Source organism: Rattus norvegicus, chromosome 1 (genome assembly GCF_036323735.1).
Source record: "Rattus norvegicus strain BN/NHsdMcwi chromosome 1, GRCr8, whole genome shotgun sequence".
Classification (NCBI taxonomy): domain Eukaryota; kingdom Metazoa; phylum Chordata; class Mammalia; order Rodentia; family Muridae; genus Rattus; species Rattus norvegicus.
The window spans coordinates 142,223,096-142,247,403 of NC_086019.1; the positions used below are offsets into that span (position 1 = coordinate 142,223,096).

General features: G+C 50.8%; 2 protein-coding genes across 7 annotated transcripts; both read left to right on the plus strand.

Moving 5' to 3' along the window:
• The first annotated feature begins 1,403 nt into the window (after positions 1-1,403).
• Positions 1,404-10,807, plus strand: Aen (apoptosis enhancing nuclease). Of its 2 annotated transcripts, none has more exons than XM_006229399.5 (4): positions 1,404-1,484; positions 4,622-5,209; positions 8,134-8,334; positions 9,513-10,807. In XM_006229399.5, exons 2-4 carry the CDS (start codon positions 4,685-4,687, stop codon positions 9,783-9,785), a joined length of 999 nt encoding a protein of 332 aa, XP_006229461.1. In that variant the 5' UTR covers positions 1,404-1,484; positions 4,622-4,684; the 3' UTR covers positions 9,786-10,807. The 2 variants fall into 2 exon arrangements, with proteins under 2 accessions (XP_006229461.1, NP_001101957.1); NM_001108487.2 differs by having other exon boundaries at positions 1,438-1,730.
• An 826-nt stretch (positions 10,808-11,633) lies between these two features.
• Positions 11,634-23,308, plus strand: Isg20 (interferon stimulated exonuclease gene 20). 5 transcript variants are annotated; one of them, XM_039105635.2, is made up of 4 exons: positions 11,634-16,987; positions 17,256-17,506; positions 19,393-19,593; positions 22,745-23,308. In XM_039105635.2, exons 2-4 carry the CDS (start codon positions 17,279-17,281, stop codon positions 22,868-22,870), a joined length of 555 nt encoding a protein of 184 aa, XP_038961563.1. In that variant the 5' UTR covers positions 11,634-16,987; positions 17,256-17,278; the 3' UTR covers positions 22,871-23,308. The 5 variants fall into 5 exon arrangements, with proteins under 5 accessions (XP_038961563.1, XP_063140729.1, XP_063140726.1 ...); XM_063284659.1 differs by having other exon boundaries at positions 22,981-23,308; XM_063284656.1 differs by having other exon boundaries at positions 22,671-22,970.
• The last annotated feature ends 1,000 nt before the right edge of the window (positions 23,309-24,308 follow it).

The following is a 24,308-nucleotide window of genomic DNA, read 5'->3' on the forward strand; positions in this document are numbered from 1 at the left end:
AGCTGGATCCTCAGGCAGTTCAATGTCCAATTTTCTGAGGAACCTCCAGACTGATTTCCAGAATGGTTTTACCAGTCTGCAATCCCACCAACAATGGAGGAGTGTTCCTCTTTCTCCACATCCTCGCCAGCATCTGCTGTCACCTGAGTTTTTGATCTTAGCCCGATTATACAAATTTTAAGGGCAGTTTGATACTGTCAGTTTAGCAAAACAGTAGTAGATTTGATTCTGGGGTCTATGAGCTCCTCTAGCTTTTCCTTTTTAAATTTATTTAAAAAAAAACCTATTTTGTGTGTGAGTGAGTGTGTGTGTGTGTGTGTGTGTGTGTGTGTGTGTGTAGGTGTAGGGACTGGGGTGGGTGTGGGTGGGTGAGTATGCATGCCCGTGCATGTTAGAGGACAACTTCAGGGAGTTTCTTGTTGTTTGGGGTATCTCGTTTCTGCCTACCCTAGCTAGCCAGAGAGCTTCGGTTAATTTTTCTGTCTCCATTACCATCTCACTGTAGCACTGTAGGAGTACTCTGTCTCTTCCCCTCCCCCTCTTCCTCTCCCTTCCTTTCTTCTCTGCGTAGCTTTGGCTGTCTTGGAACTTGCTCTGTAGACCAGGCTGGTCTGGAACTCAGAGATCCACCTGCCTCTGCCTCCTGAGTGCTGGGATTAAAGGTGTGCACTTTAATCAGCTTTCTAAGAAGGTCCAGGGATCAAATTCAGGTCATCGGGTTTACCGAGCAAGCACCTTTTTACTTCCGAGGCAACTCTCCCATCCCCCTTTTAAAAACTTTTCATAGGGAAATGAGTATATGAATAAAATATGCAAAGGAATACTTAATATGGGTGTGGTGGCAAAATGCTGTAATACCAGTATTTAGGATGTCAGAGGCAAGAGGATCAGAAGTTCATTCACAACTATACAGAAAATACGAACTTGATACTGGAAAAAAGAAGGAAAATGAGACAGCCTGGGCTACAGGAGATCATGTCTCGAAAAACAAAACAAAAAATAAAAAAACACAAATTAAATAAATATTGAAAAAGCAATGCAGAAAAAGCAAACCTGATTTTTTTTTTCAAGTTTAAAGAATACTGTATTATTTCACCCGGTTCTCAGAACTCCGAGACTGGAGAGGCTGCAGTTCACCCTAGGCAGATTTGGGTGTGCACCTTGTGACTTTAAGTCTTTGAAGTTTGACGTTCACTAGGCGTCAGGTCAGAAACCAGACGTTCCATTCAGTTTTTTACTAACCTCCTAAACATTGCCCTCTCCCGGCGCAGACCACGCGCTCCTCCTACGGTAGCCCCACCCCTTCTGACTGGCACGCCTACTCCAGGAGGAGCAGGATCAGCCAATCCGAGGAGGCCTTAGGCGGGCCCTACGGCCCAGCGAACCAATAGACAGGCAGCCGAAGCCGGGCATGTCCGGGCAAGCAACTACTGCTGCCGTCAAGGCTTCCACGTGAAAGCCGCAAAGTGCGGCCCGGTCTTCAGGTGAGCTAGGGGACCGCCACAGGGAGCCCCGGGCTGCGGGTTCCTGTCGCCAGCCTCACGTGGCTCTCGGGACCGGGTGGTGTGCAGCCAGGCCGGAACGCGGCCTCACGCGGTCTTTCCCAACTTGGAGCCGGTGGGCATCAGGGGACCGCGTGGACATTGAGCGTCCACTGCACGCCTCAGCTGTGAGGATTGCGGCCTGCCCTCATACTTAAAAAACAAACAAACAAACAAAAAACTGGTCAGGTAAGCTTTTGGGTAGCATTGGGGACCTTATTGCGCCAGCCTTTCTCAAACTGGGGTCTTCACAATCGTGACTTGAGGGTGGGGTCTCGGGTCCTGTCCCAAAACTTTGCCTTCTACCTAGGGCGGTTGATGGTTAAGGGACAGTGACTTTCTGATGTCATCAGGTTATTTCGTGCCAGAACAGTGTCTAGACGGGCCCACTGACGGAGGTCGGGTCTACCAGCATGGCAGGTGGGACCCTTATGCCAGTGACGATTCTGGCCTTGCAGTTTTTTGGGAACCTTCTCATCTGGAGTCCTCTTGGGTCAGGGACCTTCACATGAAGGCCAAGTGCCTTCCATACTGGCCAGAGAGAGTTATGATGTGGAATATCTGTACGTGGCTTTGCTAAAAGAGCTGTGTCCTCTGAATACTTCTCTCCAGCTAAACTGAGTGAGTGTCATTCAGGGCTTTGGGCTGTGGAAGTGCGTTCCCGTGATAATTGTTAGTTCTGGCACGTCCACAGGTTCAGGGACTATAGGAAATGACTGCCTTTATCTTTTCAAACAAATGCAAAAATACGGAGACCTCTACTCCGGGGAACCTAATTTTAGCTTCTTTCAAACCTTGCCAGCAGGGGGTAGGAGAGTCCATCCTCCTGCCCCCAACCGGAAGTCCGTGATCAGCAGGGCTAGCACAGGTCTTCTAGGCCAGGTTTTCTCCCTTTGCTGGACTAAGGCAAATTGAGTTTCTGAATTTTTGTCAGTTCTGAGATGTGGTTTGTGGAAATGAGGAAGTTGCTGACAACCTCTTAAAAGACAGGGTACTATTCAGAGAGCAGATGAGCAAGCCGAGAGCAGTTGTGTCAGCATGGGTCACTGAGCCTCCCCCTGGCTAAGTGGACCATTACTCCTAGTGCACATGCTGGCATCAGCAAACACAGACTGTTCTTTCCTCCCCGCTGCTACTGCTACTCCACCCTGTGTCTTAGGGTTCTACTGCTGTGAGCAGACACCACGACCAAGGCAGCTCTTATCAGGACAACATTTAATTAATTGGGGCTGGCTTACAGGTTCAGAGGTTTAGTCCATTATCATCAACATGGGAACATGGCAGCATCCAGGCAGGTGTGCGACTGGAGTTGCTGAGAACTCTACACCTTCATCTGAAGGCAGACAGAAGGCTGTCTTCCAGGCAGCTAGGATGAAAGTCTTAAGGCCCACGCCCACAGTGACACACTTCCTCCAATGAGGCCACACCTCCTGGTAGTGCCACTTCCTGGGCCAAGCATATGCAAATGTCACATCTTGGGCTCCTAGTCTGACCTCATCCTCTGATGAGGTAACCACGATGTCCCCTGGAGTCCTCCAGTGACTCAGTACACCCCCTGCTCCCTAGGTGTTTACAGGCTGCACCAAGTTCTTTGCCTACTCTCCCTGGCTCTTAGGTCTGTGCTTGTCAGGTTTCTCTTTTCTGAATACTCTTCCCACCCTGGGCTTCCCGGCTCTCCTTAACTCAAGGTCTCTTCCCGGTGACTGCCCAGGTTCTCAAGTTCCCTTCCTGTTGATCCGTGGTTTGGAGGACTTCGAGCTCTGTAGTACCCTCCAGGCCTGCCACTGGGAGGCCCAGCTTGGGCTTCTGAAGCCATGAGAGAGGGACAGCAAACACAGTGGGGGCTCTGCAGCTTGCTGACTTGAGGGGACTCTGAGGAAAGCTGCCTGTTGTCTGAGGAGGGCAAAATCCAATGTACTGCAGTATGCAGGATGACCTTCTTTATTCTCCTCATAGACAGTTAATAGCCTGGATCAGTGCTGCTTGGTCCACATTTTACTGGCCCACCTTGGTGCCTTGGGCCTCCCTCACTTCACCAGCAGACACTAGGCTGAAGACACCAGTATGGGTAAGGGTGGCTTGTGGAAGGACCGCTCAAGTCAATGGCAGAAGGTGAGGTGGTAACCCACCAGACAGTTATAACTGGTGACTTCAAGTTGCTGCTGGCCCCTCTGCCCCAGCATGAGACTAGTCAGGCCTTTGTCCCTGGTGTTTCCATTGCCCACTCCCTCTTCCCTGTAGGGTTACTGCTCCCCATTTACTCGGAAGTGACTTCTGGGATCATCTGCAGCTCTTTGCCTTCTTTTCCTCCTTGTATGGCTAGCCGGCTCTCAGCGCACTGTCTGCCGCATTTCTGTGTCTGGTCCAACCAAGCTTCCCGGCCCGGGATCCATCTTTGTAACTGTCCAGCACCTGGCACAGTTGGGACCCCAGGGAACCTCTTTGTAACGTTGGGGAGATCCAGGGGTTTCAGAACAGCATTCCGTGATACAGAACTGTGTCTGAAGGCGTTGGAGGGGTGTGGTTTGGGAACAGCAGTGAGTCCACGTGGAGGTGCTCTGGCCCAAGGGTAGCTGGCGTCTGGCGTAGGAAAGAGTAAGCTTTGCTGAGGAAAAGGCAGAAGGGTGTGTGTGTGTGTGTGTTTGTAAGGGAGGGAGAAGTAGACAGACTTGGGCACAAGAGTTTATAAAGACCCAGGTTAAACTTTGTTCGGCAGATTTGGGGGTTTTCGGTGTGGGGTGTTCAGCTGGACTCTTGTTTCTGTAATCTTTGCTGCCCTGTAGCCATACTTCTCACACCACTGAGTGAGCTTGAGGTTCAGAGCATGGACTCTGGGTTCCTGTCTACACCGTTTCTTTTCTGTACAGCGAGGGTGATGATACTTTGTGGGGTCGGTGGGGGTGGGATATTCCATGCAGCTCTTGTTGAGGGGATTCTCAGGAGGCATGGATGGCATGTGCAGTGTTTGAGTGCAGTTCTTGGTGAAGGCGTCTGAGTTTTCAGGCAGGTGCTTGAAGATGAGAGGCAGGGCGTCCTGGCATCCTCCTCCCAGCCCCTCTTCCTTTGTGCTCTCTCTTCAGCACACTGCCTCGTGGGCAGACAGCCTCCAGAGCTTTCTTACCGCTGCCTGTGAGCTGGCTGGCATGGTGCCCAGGGAAGTCCCTGAGTCTTCCCTCACTAGCCTGAAGACCAAGGATGTGGCTCGGAGGAGACACAAAAGGAGAAGCCGGCAGCACCAGCGGTTCATGGCCCGCAAGGCCTTGCTTCAGGAGCAGGAGTCGTTGAGCATGGTACCAGGGCCAGGACTCTGCCCTCTGCCCTCCCCAACACAGACGCCAGCAGGCACAGAGGCTTCAGGCAACAGGAAACAACGTACCAAGGCCAGGTCTGGCAGCAAAGGCCTGTGTAGCAAAAGGCCTGTCCCCAGAGAAGCCCCAAGCTCTGGGCCCAGCAAGTATGTGGCCATTGACTGTGAGATGGTGGGTACCGGCCCCCAAGGGCGAGTGAGTGAGCTAGCCCGCTGCTCCGTGGTGAGTTACAGTGGTGATGTTCTCTATGACAAGTACATCCGGCCTGAAATGCCCATTGTGGACTATCGAACCCGCTGGAGCGGCATTACCCGTCAGCACATGCACAAGGCTATCCCCTTTCAGGTGGCCCAGAAGGAGGTAAGGACCCTGGGCCTTATTTGGCCAGAATGACAGTTTGGGGAGAGAAGCCCTGGTGTGAGGGATCGCTTTGGACTAGGGTGAAGGGCCTTGAGATTGAGAAGTCACTTTACTTCTCCAAACATGCAGCTCCTTTTCCAGAGAATGGGTTAGCATAAATCTAGGTGCTACCACTCTGAAGGGTTGCCAGGCCAGGGGCTGCTTGTAGAAAGGTTATATGACAGGTAAGGGCATGATAACTTAGAGACTGCTCAGAATCCATAAACTTTGCCCGCGGCCCTGTCCCATCTCGTTATGGTTCTTCAGTGCTTGGAAAACTGACTAGTAGTTGGGATACCCCTGTGTGTTAGGAATCTGCAAAGGCCTTTGGCTGTAGGAAACAGTAGAAGCTGTATAGATGGACTAGAAGCCTTGTCCTGGTCTTCCACGGACACTGTTCCCCTGGATCTCTAGGGCTCGCCACGGTTGTCTGACAATCACTGTTAAGCCAGCGTCCCTATAAATAGGCCTCCCTCGGGGTTAATCAATGACCTGTTGGGTGATATCAACAGAGCCATGCCTGGTGTTGGCGAGAGAAACTCTATGACACGGGGCTTTTAAAAGGTAATGGCGTTCAGGCACAACTCTCAAAAGACTTGACGTCACCACAGGAGCAGAGAGATCTAATGGAAAATGGCACTCTGGTTTGCCTGTGGTTAGGAAATGCAATGACAGTAATCAGAGCCATGATTAGGAAAGGCCTGAGAAGGCTTGTGGAAGGAAGGTCAGGAGGACGCTGCTGTGGCTGTGTGAAGTGGGGTAGAGTTTCCGAGTCTAACACTGTATTAGGCTGGTGTGGCTCAGCGCTCTGGCAAACAAAACAATCGCTGGCAGGTGGTGGAGGTGTGCAGTGCCGTGTGCTCCTGGATCTGTTTAGCTGGCAGCAGTTGGCTGCATTCGTGTAGTGTTTATTCAGGTATAAAATTATGCAGAAACAAAGGCAAAATCCACATTCTGAAGTTCTGCTCTATCACGGTTATATCGGCAAATTCACTTCTTCAAAACAAGCATTAGAACAACTACTTTTTTTCTTTTCGCTCCCCACCCCCTGGAACTACATTTAAAAAAAAAAAAGATTTATTTATTTATTTATTTTAATGTGAGCACACTGTCACTGTCTTCAGACACACCGGAAAAGGGCATCAGACCTCGTTACAGATGGTTGTGAGCTGTATGATGTGTACAGATGATGGATGCTGGGAATTGAACTCAGGACCTCTGGAAGAGCAGTCAGTGCTCTTAACCCCTGAGCCATCTCTCCAGCCCCAGGACTACTTTTTAATGTCTCTGGGTTATTGGGATCAGGAAGGTTTGAGAAATACTTATATCTTATGATCTTTGTCATAGTGTGCTGGCTAGACATAAGCCAAAGGAAGCAGGACCTAAAGTTGAGAAAATGCCTCCTCTGGACTGGCCTGTTAGCAAACTCTTGATGTGGGAGAGCCCAGTTCACTGGGCAATGCTACCTCTGGGCTTGTGGTTCTGGGTGCTGTAAGAAAGCAGGCTGAGCAAGCCAGTAAGCAGCACTCTACCATGGCCTCCACATCAGTTCCTACCTGCCCTGCTGGAGTTCTTTTCCCGAATTCCCTCAGTGACGAAGCTGAAAGATGAACTAAGCCCTTTTCTCACTTATGGTCATGGTGTTTTACCATAGCAGTGGGAACCCTAATTAAGACACATACCATGTGCCCAAAGCACTGCTTTGGGAAGATTCGATCATGAGTGGAAGCATAGGAAGGTAAGTGTGTGGTGAGCCTTCTGTTCTGATTCCTCCATCCATGTTTGTGGGCAGTGACCCCTGGAGCAGGCTCATCTCCTTTCTGCTCCCTCATGGAGTAGGTTTGATTTCTTCCCCTCTTGATGGCAGGTCCGGTGTGAGACCGGGGTGATCCCATCAAAAATCTACATGCATCTTATTCAGACTATAAAAGCTGGGTTCTAGCTAGTACAGGTAGGCTGCAGAAGGCCAGGCATTAGCAGGCCTTCTTTCCCTGAGTGTGAGGAAAGGGAGGAGCAGGATGTGCCCAACCAGAGCTGCAGAGCAGGTTTAGAGGGAAGGAAGGGAGAACCAGTGCATACAGGAGCAAGGAACTGTTTCCTTTAGTACCAGCAGGGCTTCTCCTTAACTCTTAACCAGCGCCAGACACGGTTCTGTTGGTTTCATTCAATGGTTCTTTATTGGTCAGAAAATAAGTTGGTTGGGACGTTGAGGTAGGAGGATTGATTTAAGTTCTACCCTGGATTACAGAGGGAGTCTTGTCTCAAAAGAACCAGCCCAACAAACAAAAGCAAATCTGTGCATGCTGTGCCTTGGTTGAGCACCACTGGTCAAGTCAAATGGAGCTTACAGTGCAGGAAAGGAGAATAGAGTGTCCCAAGAGCTAAATGTGTGAAGTGTGTAAAAGCTAAATCCATACTTAGAAAGTATGGATGACTTGAAGGAGGGACCGGGGCTTCTAGGTAGATGAGGGTCTTGGGAAGCCTTCCAGGGAAGGCTCATGAGCTGAGACCTGAGTGGCAGAGGAACTGAGAAGGTCTTACAGCTAAGTGTCCGTGCCAGTGCAAAGCTGCTTGGATCTCTCAACTCGAAGACCTGGTACGAGTACGTGCATGCACGCATACATGCACACATACATACATGCATACACACACACACAAATTGACCCTCACAGTTGTTCCCTGTAGGGGTGTGGATAGTATTCCTTTTGCAGTTGCTAAGTATTTAAACTTGGGACATCATGGTAGCCTGGGCTCATAAACTACCCTCCCTTTCCCGCTGCTGCCTTCCTCTGGGGGATGGGGGAGTCCATGTACTTATGGTATGGGAGCTCAGGTGTGTTCCTGCCTGACAGTGGGGTCTTCCTGCCTTCCCTTTCCACCCACAGATCCTTAAGCTGCTGAAGGGCAAGGTGGTGGTGGGGCATGCACTGCACAATGACTTCCAGGCCCTGAAGTACGTCCACCCTGGGAGCCAGATCCGGGATACGACTTATGTCCCAAACCTGCTCAGCCAGCCCAGCTCCCTCACCCGAGCTCGGGTCTCTCTTAAGGACCTGGCCCTGAACCTGCTGCACAAGAAGATCCAGGTATGTGGTACGGAATCTCTCAGAGGGTGGGAGGGAGGGAGGCTCATCTGACTTACATAACTGCTGAGGTGTGGCTAGGACTGTGGCCTGCTGTTTGTGCAGTGTGGAGCCATTTTATTCTGGGACTCCCCAGTGAGAGTCAAGATCTTCTAGGCTATCGCTTCTTTAGCTCTTTGCCCACCTAACTCTTGCCCAGGTCCTATGTCCCTATAGGATGTATTCTGACTCACTACCTCTAGAGGCTCAGGTCAAGGGGCCTGTGACTCTTGCTCTGTGCTGTTTTGGTATCTGTCTTCTAACCTCTGGGACAGGAATTTTATTTATTTATTTATTTATTATTTATTTATTTATGTTGTTGTTGTTGTTTTGTTTTGTTTTTCTTTTTTTCCTTTTTTTCGGAGCTGGGGACCGAACCCAGGGCCTTGCGCTTGCTAGGCAAGCGCTCTACCACTGAGCTAAATCCCCAATCCCCTGTTTTGTTTTTCAAGACAGGGTTTCTCTGTGTAGCCCTGGCAGTCCTGGAACTCAGACTGGGCTCTACTTCAGAAGTCTGCCAGCCTCTGCCTCCTGAGTTTTGGGATCGAAGGCTTGTGCCACCACCACTCCATTCCAGGATTTTTTTGTAATGTGTGTAGGTGTTTGGCCTGCATATACATTCGTGCATACATGCATGACACGTTCTTAGGGACCAGAAGAGGGCATCAGAACTCTGGGACTGGAGTTATAGACAATTGGTGAGCTGCCTTGTAGGTTCTGGGAATTGAGCCTGGGCCCTGGGGAAGAGCAGCCATTGCTCTTAACTATAGTTCGTTCTCTCCAGCCCAACATAAAGGAAGGGTTGTTGTAGTTGATGGTTTTATAGGGTCCATGTGCTTAGGCAGAACATCATGGAGGTAGAAGCATATGGAGCTATATGCCCATCCCATAGTGAAAGGGAAGCAGACAAAAGAACAGAGACAGACTATTCCCAAGGACCTTTTCTGGCAATGTGTTTCCTTAGGCCAAGTCCCACCTTTCAAAATAGCACTGCCAGCTGAGGAACAGGCCCATATCACACAGGCCTTTGGGGTATACTTTGTATCAAAATCATAGCAGGCTTCATTCAGAGATAAGTGCTCTTGACCGTCAATGGTCAGGTCCATTTCACCATGTAGTGATGTTTGTGCTCCTGTCCACAGGTAGGTCACCATGGACACTCATCTGTGGAGGATGCCATGACAGCCATGGAGCTGTACCAGCTGGTGGAGGTGCAGTGGGAACAGCAAGTGGCCAGCACCGCCAAGGCCCATCCTGAGGACAGGGGCCCTGACAGCAGCACTGATGTGGAGCAGTACATGGACGACCAGTACTGGCCTGAGGACCTGGCCCAGAGCACCAGGGGAGACACAAGGGAGGCCCAGGATAGACAGGAGGGAGAGGAAGGGCAGGGAGCCAGGAGTGCTCCTCCCTAGTCACACAGGGTGGGAGGTAACTGAAGTAACCTCCTGGTAACCAGGATCAGGGTTCTAAGGCAATGTTTCTCAAAACCTGATGGTCAGGACTCCTTTGTGGGGTTGAAAAACCTTTTCACAGGGGTCACCTAAGACCATCAGAAGACACAGGTATTTACATTATGATCCGTAACTAGCAAAATTACAGTTATGAAGTAGCAACAAAAATGATTTTATTTTGGGGGCTCTCCACGGCATGAGGAACTGTCTTAAAGAGTTGCAGCATTAGGAAGGTTTAGAACCACTGGTCTGGGATGACTTTAGGGCAGTAGTAGGCAAGGACTCAGGTCACACCATCCTCTGTCAGAGTCTCGTCATTCCTGCCACTTAGCATGGATACATTAGGCAAGCCTAATCGAGCCTGTTTTCCCTTTGTAAAGCGGGGAGTGGTGGCATCTACCTCATGGGTGTGTAAGCATGTTGAGTGTATCCTAGTGATTCAGTGCATGGGCTGTATTCAGGCCTGATTTCCAAGCAGCTATGGCTCAGGCAGGACTTTTTCACTTGGCTTTTCCATCAGATGAGGTGGGGCCAGGGCAAGGAGTTGAAAGCAGGGCAGGGGAGTTCAGAGGTCTCTGCAGGTCTTGCTGCCAGCTTCTGTCTCCACACCAGCCTCTTGACACTGCATCTGGGAAAGTGACAACAGTAATCCAGGCAGAGTCAGGAAGGAAGGGACACTACTGAGACCACACTTCCCACTCTCCACTGAGGTCCTGATTGCAGAAAGTTTTAGATTGTTTGATTGCTGGCTCCTCCCTGCCAGGGAAAAAGGGAGCTGGCAAAATCGTCACCACCACTTATGGTCTGGCGCCAGGGGTAAACTCTTGTTTCCTTAAAAAGCAGCAGCTTGTGCCAGCCTTGGTGCTGGGCAGTAGCCATTGTGGGTTGAAGGGTGGTGGAACTACTAGCTGGGAGAAGTGTACTGTGAGAAATCAGCTTGTTTGTGCTTCCAGAGGAGTAAAGGAATAAGTGCAACTGGAAAAGTGGCTGAACTGGTCCTTTCTGGGTGCTCAAGCTAGGCTGAAGGGTTTTGAGGGCAGGGACTACCTAGGGCTCTGAGCTTTGCTAGATGCTGGTCTTGACACCTTTCGAGATGGTACACGTTAGTTCCACAACAATTTCTGACTTCAGTTGGAGTTGGCTGTTACACGGCACACTGTTTGATTTGGTCTCTCCCCAAAGCTATGCTTTCATATCAGAAATTGTTTGGGGGATTTTTGTGTGCTGTTGAAACAGAATCTCATGATAGAATCTAGCTGCTTGCAACTCCTTAGGGAGCTCATGGCGATTTTCCTGTTTAGCCCACTCAGTCTGCAGTGTGAGCATGCATTGCCATACCTCTACAACTGCCCTTTATGGGTAACAGTCGTGTGTGTGTGTGTGTGTGTGTGTGTGTGTAATGTTAGTCACATGCCTGCACAACACTCCCTCAGGTCACTTCCTCTCGGCTATTGTGACTAAAGTAGCTATAATGTGGTATGCAGATACCTCTGATCCTGCTTTCAAGTCATTTAGGTAGATTCCCAGGAGAGGAATTGCTGGGCCAGGGAGATATGGTGTCATCTGGAGAGGGAGACTGACAGGATCTGAGGGTAAAGCAGGACAGCTAGCAGCTGTTTATTGAGTAAAAGGCTTCACCTACTACATTTGCATAGTAACTTAATGACAGGTAATGTAGAAAGTGGACTTAATGATTCTGAGAGGTTATGATTTTTTTACATTTGTTTTTAACCCATTTTAGCCCTATTTTTCAACATCCAGAATGAAAGCAGTAGTCAACTTTATTACAGTATTTTTCTTTGACACAAAAGCAGTAAGTTTAGCAAGCATCGGAGTCCCTATTGTTTTCTAAGGTTCAGCAACCACACCAGGTGCCTTTACATTTCCTCCTGCGTGAACTCAGCCTTTGTGGTCCTGAGAAACAAACCCATGAGAGCAGTTTTAATTCCTCAAGGGGCATGGTGCAGTGTTTGTGCTAGGTAGCTTAGTAAGCACGATTCCTGCATTCCTGTGTGCCTCAGCCTTACAATGTGGGCCTGGTCTCATGTGCTCCCCAAAGGGAGAGTCCTGATATCTTATTCCTCTTTCTTTTTTTTTTTTTTTTTTTGGTTCTTTTTTTCGGAGCTGGGGACCGAACCGAGGGCCTTGCGCTTCCTAGGCAAGCGCTCTACCACTGAGCTAAATCCCCAACCCCCTTACTCCTCTTTCACTATGCCTGCCATACCACCTATGTTCTTCAGTGTATGCTCCTGTATATGGCAGAGGGGGAGCAAGCCAGTCTAACTTATTAACAGAAAGCGCTCCTCATGGGGCATTCCCAATCCTCCCATTCATCCTGTAAGTCACATACCCAGAGAACCAACTGTGGGAACTCTTGTGTACTTATTAACTGAACTCTTGCCCTTCGTTGCCAAGGCCTCAGACTCTGGGCTAGGCCCCATTGTTTCTTTGGATTGTGTGTTCTCAGGCTGCAAGTGCCGGAGAGTTCCTGGAATCATCTTTCTTAGTGCAAACAAGGGCACAATGGCGATTCTTTGTAGTAGACAGAGTTATCGTGCTATATGGTTCCACTGGGGCACAGAGGTTTTCTAAAGAAAGCTTTTGTTTAGAGACTGCCATTGTACACATTCACATCCTCTGACAAAGCTCATACAGAATTCCCCAAAGGAAGAAACATAAGGAAACTCCCTAACACAGTGAGAATCACCAAAGACAAAGTAGAAGGATGCTGGAGAACTGTGGTCCGCAGTGTTGATTGGTGCAGTGGTCACCATGCCGTCCACAGTTCACAGGAATCTCAGTTTTACTTTGAGGAAGGGTCATATCATTTGACCTAGGTTGACTTGAAGTTTGTGGTGAGCCTCCTGCCTTGGCCTCCGTTTGAGATAGCTGAGCTTGCCGGGCACACTGCCTCTAAGGGAGAAGGGCCTCTGATGCAGTTAATTATCTTCAGACTCTTCTGTACTCTATAACAAAACATCCGAGGCTGGTGTTTGATTAAGACTTACATAAATCACAGCCACGGCGATTGGAGAACATGGTGCTGGTCCGCAGGGCTCTGCTGGGGGTCGCTCTAGTGGATGATGTAGTAGCAGAAGCACTCGTGGAAAGGACCACATGGCAAGGCAGTAAGTGGGGGAGTCTTGGACAGTGAGACCACTGTAAGCACTTGCACAGTGCTAACAACAGTTCACAAAGGCCTAGAACTCCAAGAGACACTCGCAAAGGTGGTATGTGTGCCATTTACCCCCACATTCCTCCCACCAGGCCCCACTGCATGATTCAGCCACCTTGAACTGAGGCCCTAGATCAAGTCACACCAGAGCAATAGCATGGACTGTCCTCCCAGTGTGTGATCACGCCCAGTGGGAATTAGAAAAAGCCATCTGAAAAGCTGCCTCCTGCCAGCTACAGGCATGATGGGTGAGCTGCTGATGGGATGTGTCCTTGGAAGGCTGACAAGCTTGCCCTGAGTGACTCCTGCTGTTGCCTGATCAAGGCCTGTGGACTTGGCTTGCGTGTTTGATGCTGTCAGGTGAAGCTGGAAAGGAGCCTGCTAGCTGGAGTCAGGGCTTTCTCCATGAGGGCTGTTAATCACCAGTACCTGGGTCCAACAGAACACACTGTACACTTGGACAGAAGTTCAGCATAATTCAGACGGGGTTCTGGGAGCTGAGGCCCAGCTCTGGGGAACCACACGAGAGCAAACGGAATACACAGTATAACTGCTTGTATAGAAAAGGAGAGGGCTGGAGACTGCCTTAACAATTAGATAATCATTTAATTAAGAAGACAGGAGGTGCACATACACAGAGCGGCCTGGAGGGGGAGCTGCCAGGCAGATGAGAGTGCGCTTTCCAGAATGTCAGGCAGGTGTAGAAGCCTGTTCTTCAAACAATCGCCTCTATCTTTATGGATCAGCTGTGCCTGTTTACAGTTATGAACTACTGATAGCCCCTCCCAGGGGGAGTAGCTGGGAGGGTCTCTGGGCCCTCAGCTGAGATTTCAGCTGCTCCCTCAACCATTTGCATGCAATTCTGTCCTAACAGCATGGGATCTGGGGGGCTTAGGCAGTGATAAAGTCTATAAACAAGGGAAGATTGGTGCTCCCGCTAAGCGGCTACAGGGATGCCACCACCCACACTGGACAAAGACTTACCAGTGTGTTTGTTTTAATGTCTTTCCAGGCTTCTGTAAGTAGCCTCTCACCCACGCTCTATAAGTAAGCCCAAATGAATTCTTTGCCCCCCAAGTTGTAATCTGGTAGAATTGTTCTTTCGCTTGTTGGACTTTGTAAGGAGAAGGTAAACATTTTTTTATTACTCCCAGAAAAGCAATTCTTGAAACAGGGCCGCAAATGCCAAACCCTGAGACATGAACATATGAGAAGGCACCTTCACAGTGCTGCTGCAGGACTCCACCTAGAGTGGGAGCCTAACTGGTTCCTCTAGTGGTCCTCAGCCTGTGGGTCGTAACCCCTTCGGGGAGTCAAATGACCCTTTCACAGAGGTCATATATCAGATATCCTGCATATCAGATATTTACATTACAATCCATAGCAGTAGCAAAATTATGAAGTAGCAACAGAAATAATTTTATGGTTGGGGGTCACCACAAGATGAGGAACTGTATTAAATAGTTGTAGCATTAGGAAGGTTGAGAACCACTAAAGTCTAGTCACTGGTCCTGGCACTGAGGAAATGGTTAACAATGGTCTGAAGGAGGCTTTTGAGACCTTTAGGCCTGGGAAGAGGCACCCAATAAAGCCCCAGAACAAAGCCAGAGCTCAGGTTTAAACGAGAAGAAGCCATAGTTCAGAGAGGGTGCCACAGAGACTGGAAGGAAGGGACAGTGGGACAGATGAAAACTGCCTAGAAATTGCTGAAAAAAAAAAAAAAGACATGGTCTCAGAGTAGTCCAGATTAGCTTTGGACTTGCTGTATGACTAAGGATGACTTTAAACTCTTGATCTTCCTATCCCCATCAGCTGGTGTCATCAGCTGGTATCAGGATTATATGCTAAACCACCACATCTTGTTAATGCAGTGCTAGACATCAAGCGTGGGACTTCTTGCATGTTAAGCAATCACTCTACCATGCTGAACTACACCCTCAACCCAAACATTTAACTTTTGAAGTCTTAAAGTCAGACATCTGGGAAGTTCTTATCCAAGCCACAAGTCTTTGTTAATGTCTCATGGTTTTGAGGGCTGTTAGTCTATATAGATCTGAGCAAATACATAGACTATCTATGTGGGGCAGTGGACCATGCCACCAGACAGAAAACGTGGTAAGGTCAAGCAGATTCAGGAAACCCAGCAATTCTCATAATCGAGACCCGTAGGCGTTTAAATCTACTCCCGACTGAACATGACACTCCATTGAGAGGACTGTGACAATCAGTCACGTAAGGGACAACAGCTGAGGTCCTTCCACACGAAGGCAGATGAGGCATCCCTAACGTCCTCCATGAATAAACAGTTTGGACAAGCAACGACAGTTTCCTTCATCGAGGCTTCCCAGGGGGCAAGCCTTTGTCCTACAGAGCCTCGCTGAAGTCTCCTGCAGGCGAAGGTCTGAAGCTAAGCCATTCTGGCTCCAGGCTCATTGTGCCCCGCCCCCGCCTCCCACCCCTTCAACTCTTGCAGTTCCCATTCCCGGGAGTTTGAGAACCAGTTTCTGACCAGAAAAAAAATGGGCTGGGACCCCTATCTTAGGTTTCATTTCCTACCCCCCTGAGCTGTGTGTCCCACAAGCCCAGCGCCCCAGCGGAAAGGAACGTAGCCTAGCGCCTCTGTGTTTTGCCTCCCCGAGGGGCAAAGCGGAAAGCAGATCTACATACATTCCCTGGAACTCTCATCCTGACATGTTCTAAGAGCGCTCCTCTTAGAGAGCTGAGTCTGTTTCTGATCCATGCGTAGCTCAGTTTGTTTAGTAGAATACTGAACGTTCCCTGCATGGTAGGTGTAAGCAACAGGCGGCTCCATGTTCAGGGGAGTTTAGTGTAGCTATAGGAGAAAGGCCAGGGGCATCTAGAAGAGTCCAGAGCAGAGAGGGAAAGAAGCAGACTGCCAGTGAACAGGGCCATCTCACGGGAGCAAATAGGAGGGAGGAGCTAGAGAAGAGAATAGCAAGAGAAGCCCGGTGGGGTGGGGGTATTGCTGGTCTTAAAGAAAATGGAGAGAGCCTGGGAGCTAGCATAGTGGAGGAGTCACGGAGGGAAGAAGGTTCCGGAGGCTAGTGCAGAACAGGTGCATGTGAATAGGTACTGAGGGAGTCTGGAGGCCAGCATGGGCTGTCAAATGTAACCACAGAACTATTCTGACAAGCAGAAACCTGACACGTTTCTGAGGAATACTGCTTGAGAACTTTAATCTGTACCCCAGAAATCCTATAGTCTAGCTTGAGCTGAGCCCAGACTGTCATTTTGGACAAAGTCAGTGGGCTTGCCCTTTTCTGGATGGGGTGGGGGGGTGGGGTCTTGGGATTTTTCCTTTTGGACCTAATAATAGGCACCACTCTAAGGATTCTAAGTTCCAGGCTAGGAGACTACAACCCTGTAGGAAGAACAGCCTGGCTTGAGGCCCTCTCAAAGTCTGGTGCTGTTTGTCAAACTCTCCCAGGTGGAGTCTCGGTCCAGCGAGGCACTAAACTGGTAGAAGCCACCAACGACTAGACCCCCTCCTACCCAAACCCCCTCCTGCCCTTCCCAGTACCGGTGCCTCAAGGACAGCATGCTCTGCCCACAGAAAACCTCACAGCGTAGCACACTGGCAGCAGGTCCCAGAAGTTGTGGGACATTTCCCAGGCTCCAATTCCGGAGATGTTTATTCTCTGGGTGGAGGGTGAAAAAGCAAAGAAAGATGTTGCAATCCACTCTGTCCACGTCATCTGAAAGGGAGGAGGGCAGAGCCAGAGGAGGGACAGCCTGATGCAGACAGCCCTGACTCAACCTGCCAGCCCCCTTACCTGTCAGCCTTGAGGAGATGGAACAGCCCAGCCTACTAGGCCTGCCCCCACTCCCCAACTTCCCTTGATAATGAACCAGAAACTGAAACTAAAACGGCTCCGCTTGATGAGTCACTTCCCAAAGTGACTAAAGTAGCTGAGAAGTAGAAACAGAGGCAGAAGAGAACCCAGGGCACTGGGACAGGTGAGAGCAGGTACCACATCGGCGTCCAAACTGGGAGGCAATGGAAGGGGGCTTCTTAGTGGGACAGCCAGACAGGATCAGCAAACTCTGGGACCTATAGCACAGAGAAGCTGAAGGCTGGCAAGAGGCCAGCTTTGCCTGTTGCCAGGTGGCACTGGAGATAATGGGCAGGGCTCAGGGTGTAGTTTGGCAGGGTGGTGCAGGATGCCTGGAGGGTTGTTGGTTCTTGACTGACACCCTGGTTCTCCCCCACCCCCCCCCACCTCCCCATCCTCCAGGACTTCCTGAGGGTCTGAGGAGCATGGCAGACAGCCCAGAGGTGGTAGCCATGGACTGTGAGATGGTGGGGCTCGGGCCTCAAAGGGTGAGTGGCCTCGCCCGCTGCAGCATTGTGAACGTCCACAGCGCAGTCCTCTATGACAAGTACATCCAGCCTGAGGGAGAGATCACGGACTACAGAACCCAAGTCAGCGGGATCACGCCTCAGCACATGGCGAGGGCCACGCCATTTGCTGAAGCCAGGCTAGAGGTGAGTGAAGGGCCATGAGTCAAGTCAGCAGAGGTTGCAGACACCCCCTCCTTCCTCCTCAGCTCCTTCCTGAGGTCTGTGGTCTGCGACTCTCCCGTGAGACATTCCTCACAATTTTGAGGGGAGAACTCCGGGTCTCCCTGTCACAGCCCTCAGCTAGCTAGTTTCCCCTTTGGAGCGTCTATCTGGTCCAGCTTTCCGGTCTTACGATGGGGACATTGGGTCCCCTCTCTTCCATGCTACGCTGCTCTGGTGAGCCTGGGAGATGTTCTGAGGCTGAGTTAGTTCTGACGCAGCAGCCAGAGGCTCCTTGGCTGAAGGAGACTGTGTTCCCAGACTACGTGCTCTGGGTCACTGAAGCCCAAGGTTCTTACCCTTCAGCCTTGTGAGTATGTCTTCCAGACATGTAGGACACGGAGCTGAGCCATGCTAAGGGCTGTCCATCCTCCTCCTGGGCTGCCAGATGCCTGGATCAGGCTGGCTCATCAGCTGCGTAACAAGCAACCAGCCTCTGCCACTAACCCCCACCCGCTGTGGAAATCCCAGTACCCTGATGGTGCTTAGCAAAACACCCCCAAATAGCCCGAACATGAGTAGCATTTGTCACACTGATGCATCTGCGGTTGGCAGGGACAGGTAGAGGGGCAGTGTGTCAGGGCCAGTGGGCAGGAATTAGGTGTAATATTTGCCCGCCCTACGGGATTTTTCTAGGCTTTTCTCCGTGCATGACTTTCCTTCAGGGTTTTCTCAGCCATGGGAGTTCCATTCCCCATCTTCTGTTTGCCTACTGTTAAGATAGGGTCCCATGTAGCTCAGGCTGGCTTTGATCCTTCTGCCTCCATCTGCCCCAAATCCTGGGCTTCCAGACATGTGCCATGGTACCCGGTTTATATGGGATAGAACCTAGGTCCTTGAATGCTAGGCAAGCATTCTGCCAGTTGACCCACACTCCAGTCTTAGTTATCAATCTTTAAAGAGGACTACTACGGTCTTTGCAAATATCTACAATGGTCAGAGGCACTTTGGGCACAATCATTCACTCCTGAGGATCTCCATTGTTCTCTGTAAGGTCCTGCTAAGTCGGGCCTCCTTCCTAACGGAGCTAGTTTTTGTAGCCTCTGAATCGACCCGCCGACTTCATGTGTTAAGACGAGGTGGATTTATTATCTTAGTGTTCTTCAAGGCCTAATGGGACTAAAGCTAAGGAATCTGCAAGACTGGCTCCTCAGGCTCATTCCCAGCTTCCGGAGGTGCTGGGACACCTTGGCCTTAGTCCTTCCTCCATATTCAAAATGACCAACAGCACACAAATTCTCTTCATAAAGAACCCCTAGCCTTCAAGAGTAAGGGCCCTGTGATCAGGGGGACCTGTTCTGGAGCTGTCCCATCCTCTCTGTCCAGTGTCAGGGACTGGATCTTAGAATGTCCCAGCTGAGCTACAATCCCAGCAGAAGTGTCCCCTTTCTAAAATACCATCATCTGGCTAACAATGTAAGTTCCACATGCACCTTTGCCCCGCCCCAACCCCATCCCCGATCTAGGGATGTAGTCACGGATTCTCCTCAGAGGGGTCGGGATAGCGTTCAGGAGGTCATGATGTGCCCCGCCACAGCCGAGTTGCCAAGGAGATTAAAGGATGCAGTCTGCGTGCTGTTTGTTCACAAAGGCCCATCCCATGAGCCACGGGAGCAGCCCAGGGTAGGAATCCTCACAGACTAAGACTGCTTTGAGAAGGGCTTCGGGCCCTGCTTCCCACCCGTGACGAAGGATGATTTGCCCAAGGTCAATTAGCAACCCCAGGAGTGGCTACTATGGGGAAGGGGGAATCCCCAGGCCTGGAGAACCCAGGGTGGACAGTGTGTGAGACAACCTGTCTTCCTGGACAGATCCTGCAGCTTCTGAAAGGCAAGCTGGTGGTGGGCCATGACCTGAAGCATGACTTCAGTGCCCTGAAGGAGGACATGAGAAAATACACCATCTACGACACGTCCACAGACATGCTGCTGTGGCACGAGGCCAAGCTGCACTGCTACAGCCGTGTGTCCCTGAGGCTGCTGTGCAAGCGCCTGCTGCACAAGAGCATCCAGGTGAGGAGCTTCCCGGCCCCTGTGACCCTTCTCTCTCTTCTCCCTCCTCTCTCTCTCCCTCCCTCCTCCCACTCAGGTAAGGAGTAACCTGCCCTTCCTCTTCCTCCTCTCCTCCTCCAAGCAAGGAGTCCTCCTGCTTTCTCCCTTAGTCCTCCCTCTCCTTCCCTGATTCTAAAAGTGAGGATCTTCCTCTCCCTCCTCCCCGTGCTCCCACTCCTCCCAAGGGCAGGTCAGTCCCACCTGGCCTAAGCAGGCTCCGGGTGAGAAGCCTCTGCAGCGTGCTGATTCTAGGCCTCATCCATCCCCTGGGACTCCACGCCAACACTCAAGGAGCCCTTGTGTGGACGACTCTTTCCTCTCCTCCCGAGAGACTGGATGCTTGTATGTGTGATGCGTCTTTGGCTTCAGGAGACCAGAGTCCAGGAAGAATTCAGAAAGTCTCTGAATCCCATGAGTACCCACAGTGAGGGAGAGGGGAAAGCCCCTGGCTCAGGCTTCTTGGTTTAAATCCACAAGGCTTATGCCATGACAGCCGCCCTCCCCACAGGAAAGTGGTGGAAAGCCTGCACCTCCCGTGGCCATAGTGGGACCTGACAGCTGGGGGGGGGGGTCCAGTCCTAGATCAGTCAGTGCTGTTGCTAGGTGCTACCTCCTCGGTTTGTGACATTGGATTCACCCTCACCCCTATAGGAAGAGCTGTGGGTGGGTGTCTTAGTTAGGGTTTTACTGCTGTGAGCAGACACCATGACCAAGGCAACTCTTACAAGGACAACATTTAATTGGGGCTGACTTACAGGTTCAGAGTTCAGTCCATTACCATCAAGGTGGGAACATGGTAGCATCCAGGCAGACATGGTGCAGGAGGAGCTGGGAGTTCTACATCTTCATCTGAAGGCTGCTAGCAGAATACTGGCTTCCAGGAAGCTAGGACTCACAGTGACACACCTACTCCAACACAGTCACACCTTCTAATCGTGCCTCTCCCTGGGCCAAACGCATACAAACCATCACAGTGGGGGACAAACCCTAACAGCCAAATACTACACAGAGGCCCTCCTAGTCAACAATTTCTTTTGTTTGGTTTTCAAGACAAGGTTTCTCTGTGTCGCCCTGGCTGTCTTTGAACTGTCTCTGTAGATCAGGCTGGCCTCGAACTCATAGAGACCTGCCTGCCTCTGCCTCCTGAGGGCTGGGAATAAAGGTCTGTTGGCTCTGCTCAGCTGTTTTGGGGTTTTTGTTTTGTTTTGTTTTGTTTTGTTTTTCCAGCACCGGGGAATCAGACCCAGGGCTTAGAACATAGCGTGCAGAGCGAATGCCCTACCGTGAACTACACCCCTGGCCAGCCTTCATTCTCTTATAGTAGGCTCTGGCTATGCAGCCTGATACTCATAATCCTTCTCCCCCTTCAGCCTTCTGAATGCTGGCATTGCAGGTATATGAATGACCAGCTTCAGTAGCTTTCATTGAGCACCTACTCTGTGTCAGGTGTGCAGGTTAGCATGCCATGCCCCTGTCTAGGAGGAGCTCTTGGTTGAATGGGAGGCCCCCAGGGACAGGCTTTGCCCAGTAGAAGGTAGGGGACAGTGGGGGATAACACTCAGTTGGCAGATTGCTTTTCTAGCATGCACAGAGCCCCATGTTCAATCCCCAGCACCGCAGAAACCAAGCACTGCACGTGCCTGAATTCTAGCACTTGAGAGGTAGAACAGGAAGATCAGAAGTTTCTGGTCACCCTCAGCCACAGAGGCTAACCTTAAAATATGGGGGGTGGGAGAGAGTATCCTAAGGATGGGGAAAACAATGGTCTGCGGAATAAAAGAGTAAATCCCAGCACTGTTTGCAGGACTGAAATTACAGAGGTCTAGAGAGGAAGGAGAGGGCTGGAAAGGGTACATGAGGCCTGGAGTTTGGAGATAACTTGGCTGGGTAAGCGGCTAGTGGCATGGAGCCCCACCCCACATGTGTGGAAATTGTGAAAGAAGCAGGAGTGGGCCTGAACCTGACTGGCCTGTCAGTCTCCTGACCCAGGAGAATGGTCCTGGCTTCTCTCGTAACCCGGGGGCCTGGATGCTGTGATCTGGTGAATCAGGAGCCTTACAGGGATATCCACATACCTGTCCACACCTGTCCCTCCATACCCTCTGTAGCTCTCAGCTCAGGCCTTGTCATGGGAAATCTTGAGCCGGGTCTTAGGCTCTGTTCCTCATCTGCATTAATTATCTGGTTCACTCCCCTCACCAGCTCCCACCTCACTGTCCTCAGAACCTGCCCTCCAGCTCCTACATGAGGGGAATCACCCTGCTGATCACCTGAACCAGAGCTGACCCAGGCTTGCACAGTCAGGTGCTGATCCCTCCCCTCAAGGGCATGAGCCCCACAGGGAGGTTGGTGACTCGCCTGAGGCCCTAGGAGGAGAACTAAAACTGTGATCAAGGCCAGAACTACCCACTTCTCACTGACACTCCCCTTCCCCAACACACACACACACACACACACACACACACACACACACACACACACACACACACACACACACACACACACACGGGATGATGCTCCAGTCCACCTGTAGCTTCCACAGATAGCAAAGCAGTAGACTTCAGAAACCTGTCCTTAGTTTCCTTGCTTGGCAAGTGAGAGTGGTGACAGGGCAAGTCTTTGAAGCCAGACACCACAGCCACCTGCTTATTAGCAACAGGGGATGGGATGCTGCAGCCTGTCTCCCCGCAGGTGTCCCTGAAAAGAGCCCTTGGGAGGAAAGGCAGGCCACCTCAGTCAACAGACATCAGGGAAACAGGCCTGAACAGCCTGCTGCGGCCCCTGCGGCCAGGAGCAGGCAAGACCTCAGCCAGGCCTGGAAAGCACAGGGGGGTAAAAGATGCTGCAGGCGTGGGCCTGGCTCATGGACAAAAGCCCTCACTCCATAACCTTTGCAGCGTTTGAGCCTGTTTCACCACTTCTAAAATTGGGGACGATCAGATGTAGCTCTTGGAGTGTAGGGGGAGGGTCTACCCCATGCTCCGCCTCCTCTTCAAAGAGCTTCTGCTTTAGCGCCTCACTCTGGCCGTGTTTCCCAGGTACTGGCAGTCTCTTGGGGGAAGGAGGATGCAGCTGGACAAGCACTGACACCTCGGTCTTACGTTCTGTGTAGAATGATCAGGATTGCTGGTCTCCACTTGCTGCTGCCCTTCCCACCCTGAGCTGCCTCACTCGCCCACTGCTCACGGGAGTTGCTTGCTTCCTCTGGCTGCTGCCCTTCCTGCCCTGTCAGCTCTAGCCATCCGCTGACACCCCTCCTGAACCCGAGCCAGGGATCCCAGGGTCACTCTGCAGCCCCAGAACTGAGGAGGCAGCCCCCTCAGCCCCCCGCTCTCCCTGTGTCTGCAGAACAACTGGCGGGGCCACTGCTCTGTAGAAGATGCCAGGGCCACAATGGAGCTCTACAAAATCTCTCAGCGACTCAGAGCCCAGCGAGGGCTGCCCTGCCTGGGAACATCAGCCTGAACTTCATCCTCATCCAGGATCAGAAGCAGCTACTCCTTGAAGGACCATAGTTTTCCATGAATGAGACCTGTTTCTAGCTACAACAACAACAGCAACAACCACAAAATGCAAAAGCAAGAACACTCCGCCATTACAGCAATTCTCTTGCTTTGGAGCAAAGAAAAAAAAAACCAAACTTTAGTAATAAATGACTTTGATTTTGTCTAATCAACCACCAGGACCTCTTTCTTGCCTTTTGCCCAGGAAATGGGCAAGTGCCTCTTCCTCTACTCCTTTGTCCCCCAACCCCTCTCATTTTTCTGTCCTCTTTTTTCTCTTTCCCTCCTTACCCCAGGTTTATTATATTGTACATTGTAAAGTGGGCACCCGGCATGGCAGTGATGGGAAAACATGCTTTTGCTTTTTCTTCGTGAGCCCAGACCCGCCTCCAACTCATGACTGTTCTGACTCCGCCTCCTGAGTGCTAGCATTTCGGGGTGTGTATTACCACGGCCTGCTTAGGTACATAGAGACTTTAGATGTTGTTTTCTTCTGGAGATTGAACCTAGGGCCTTATGGATGCTAAGCAAGTGCTCTCCCATTGAGCCACACCCCCAGCCCTCTCTCCCTCACCCACCCCACTTTTGCCATTAATTACTTTTTTTTTTTAATTTTTAAACTTTATTTGAAAAGGGGCAAAAAAAAAAAAATCACACACCCAAATCAACCATATTCCAAGAATTCAGTGGCTGTCTATTCAATTGGAGTAGCCATTTGGAACGGAAGCTGCCGAACATCACGTTCACGATATATTTTTATGCGCTGTCCACCAGTGCAAACAAAAACTCACGGCAGAGTTAGAACTAGAAAAACAACTAGCTTCATATCCTCCTAGATGACACGTTCTAGCTAGTGCTCAGCACTTCCTCATTCTATCAGGTCGCTCTCTCTCCTCTTGTCTCTCTTCCTCCTTTCTTTTCTTTCTCCTCCCTCCCTCCCCCCTTCTCCCTCCCTCCCTCCCTCCCTCTCTCCCACGTGCATGGGCATGGGTGCTCATGCCATGGCCGGCGCATGGAGCTCATAGCACAACCCTTGGGAGTCACTGCACTGCCCCACCACATAAGGTCCCGAGGGTCAAGCTCAGGTCAAGTATAATGACAAATACCTAAATCTGCTGCTCCATCTTGCCCCACCCTGTCTCTCTTTCTCCCTTCTTCCCTGCTTTTTTCCAG

Excerpts from the sequence above, each read along its gene's own strand:
- Aen (XM_006229399.5), top strand. The coding sequence starts at position 4,685 with ATGGTGCCCAGGGAAGTCCCTGAGTCTTCCCTCACTAGCCTGAAGACC. Across the intron at positions 5,210-8,133 it reads TTCAGGTGGCCCAGAAGGAG|ATCCTTAAGCTGCTGAAGGG; the intron begins GTAAGGACCCTG and ends TTCCACCCACAG. Across the intron at positions 8,335-9,512 it reads TGCTGCACAAGAAGATCCAG|GTAGGTCACCATGGACACTC; the intron begins GTATGTGGTACG and ends TCCTGTCCACAG.
- Isg20 (XM_039105635.2), top strand. The coding sequence starts at position 17,279 with ATGGCAGACAGCCCAGAGGTGGTAGCCATGGACTGTGAGATGGTGGGG. Across the intron at positions 17,507-19,392 it reads TTGCTGAAGCCAGGCTAGAG|ATCCTGCAGCTTCTGAAAGG; the intron begins GTGAGTGAAGGG and ends CTTCCTGGACAG. Across the intron at positions 19,594-22,744 it reads TGCTGCACAAGAGCATCCAG|AATGATCAGGATTGCTGGTC; the intron begins GTGAGGAGCTTC and ends CGTTCTGTGTAG.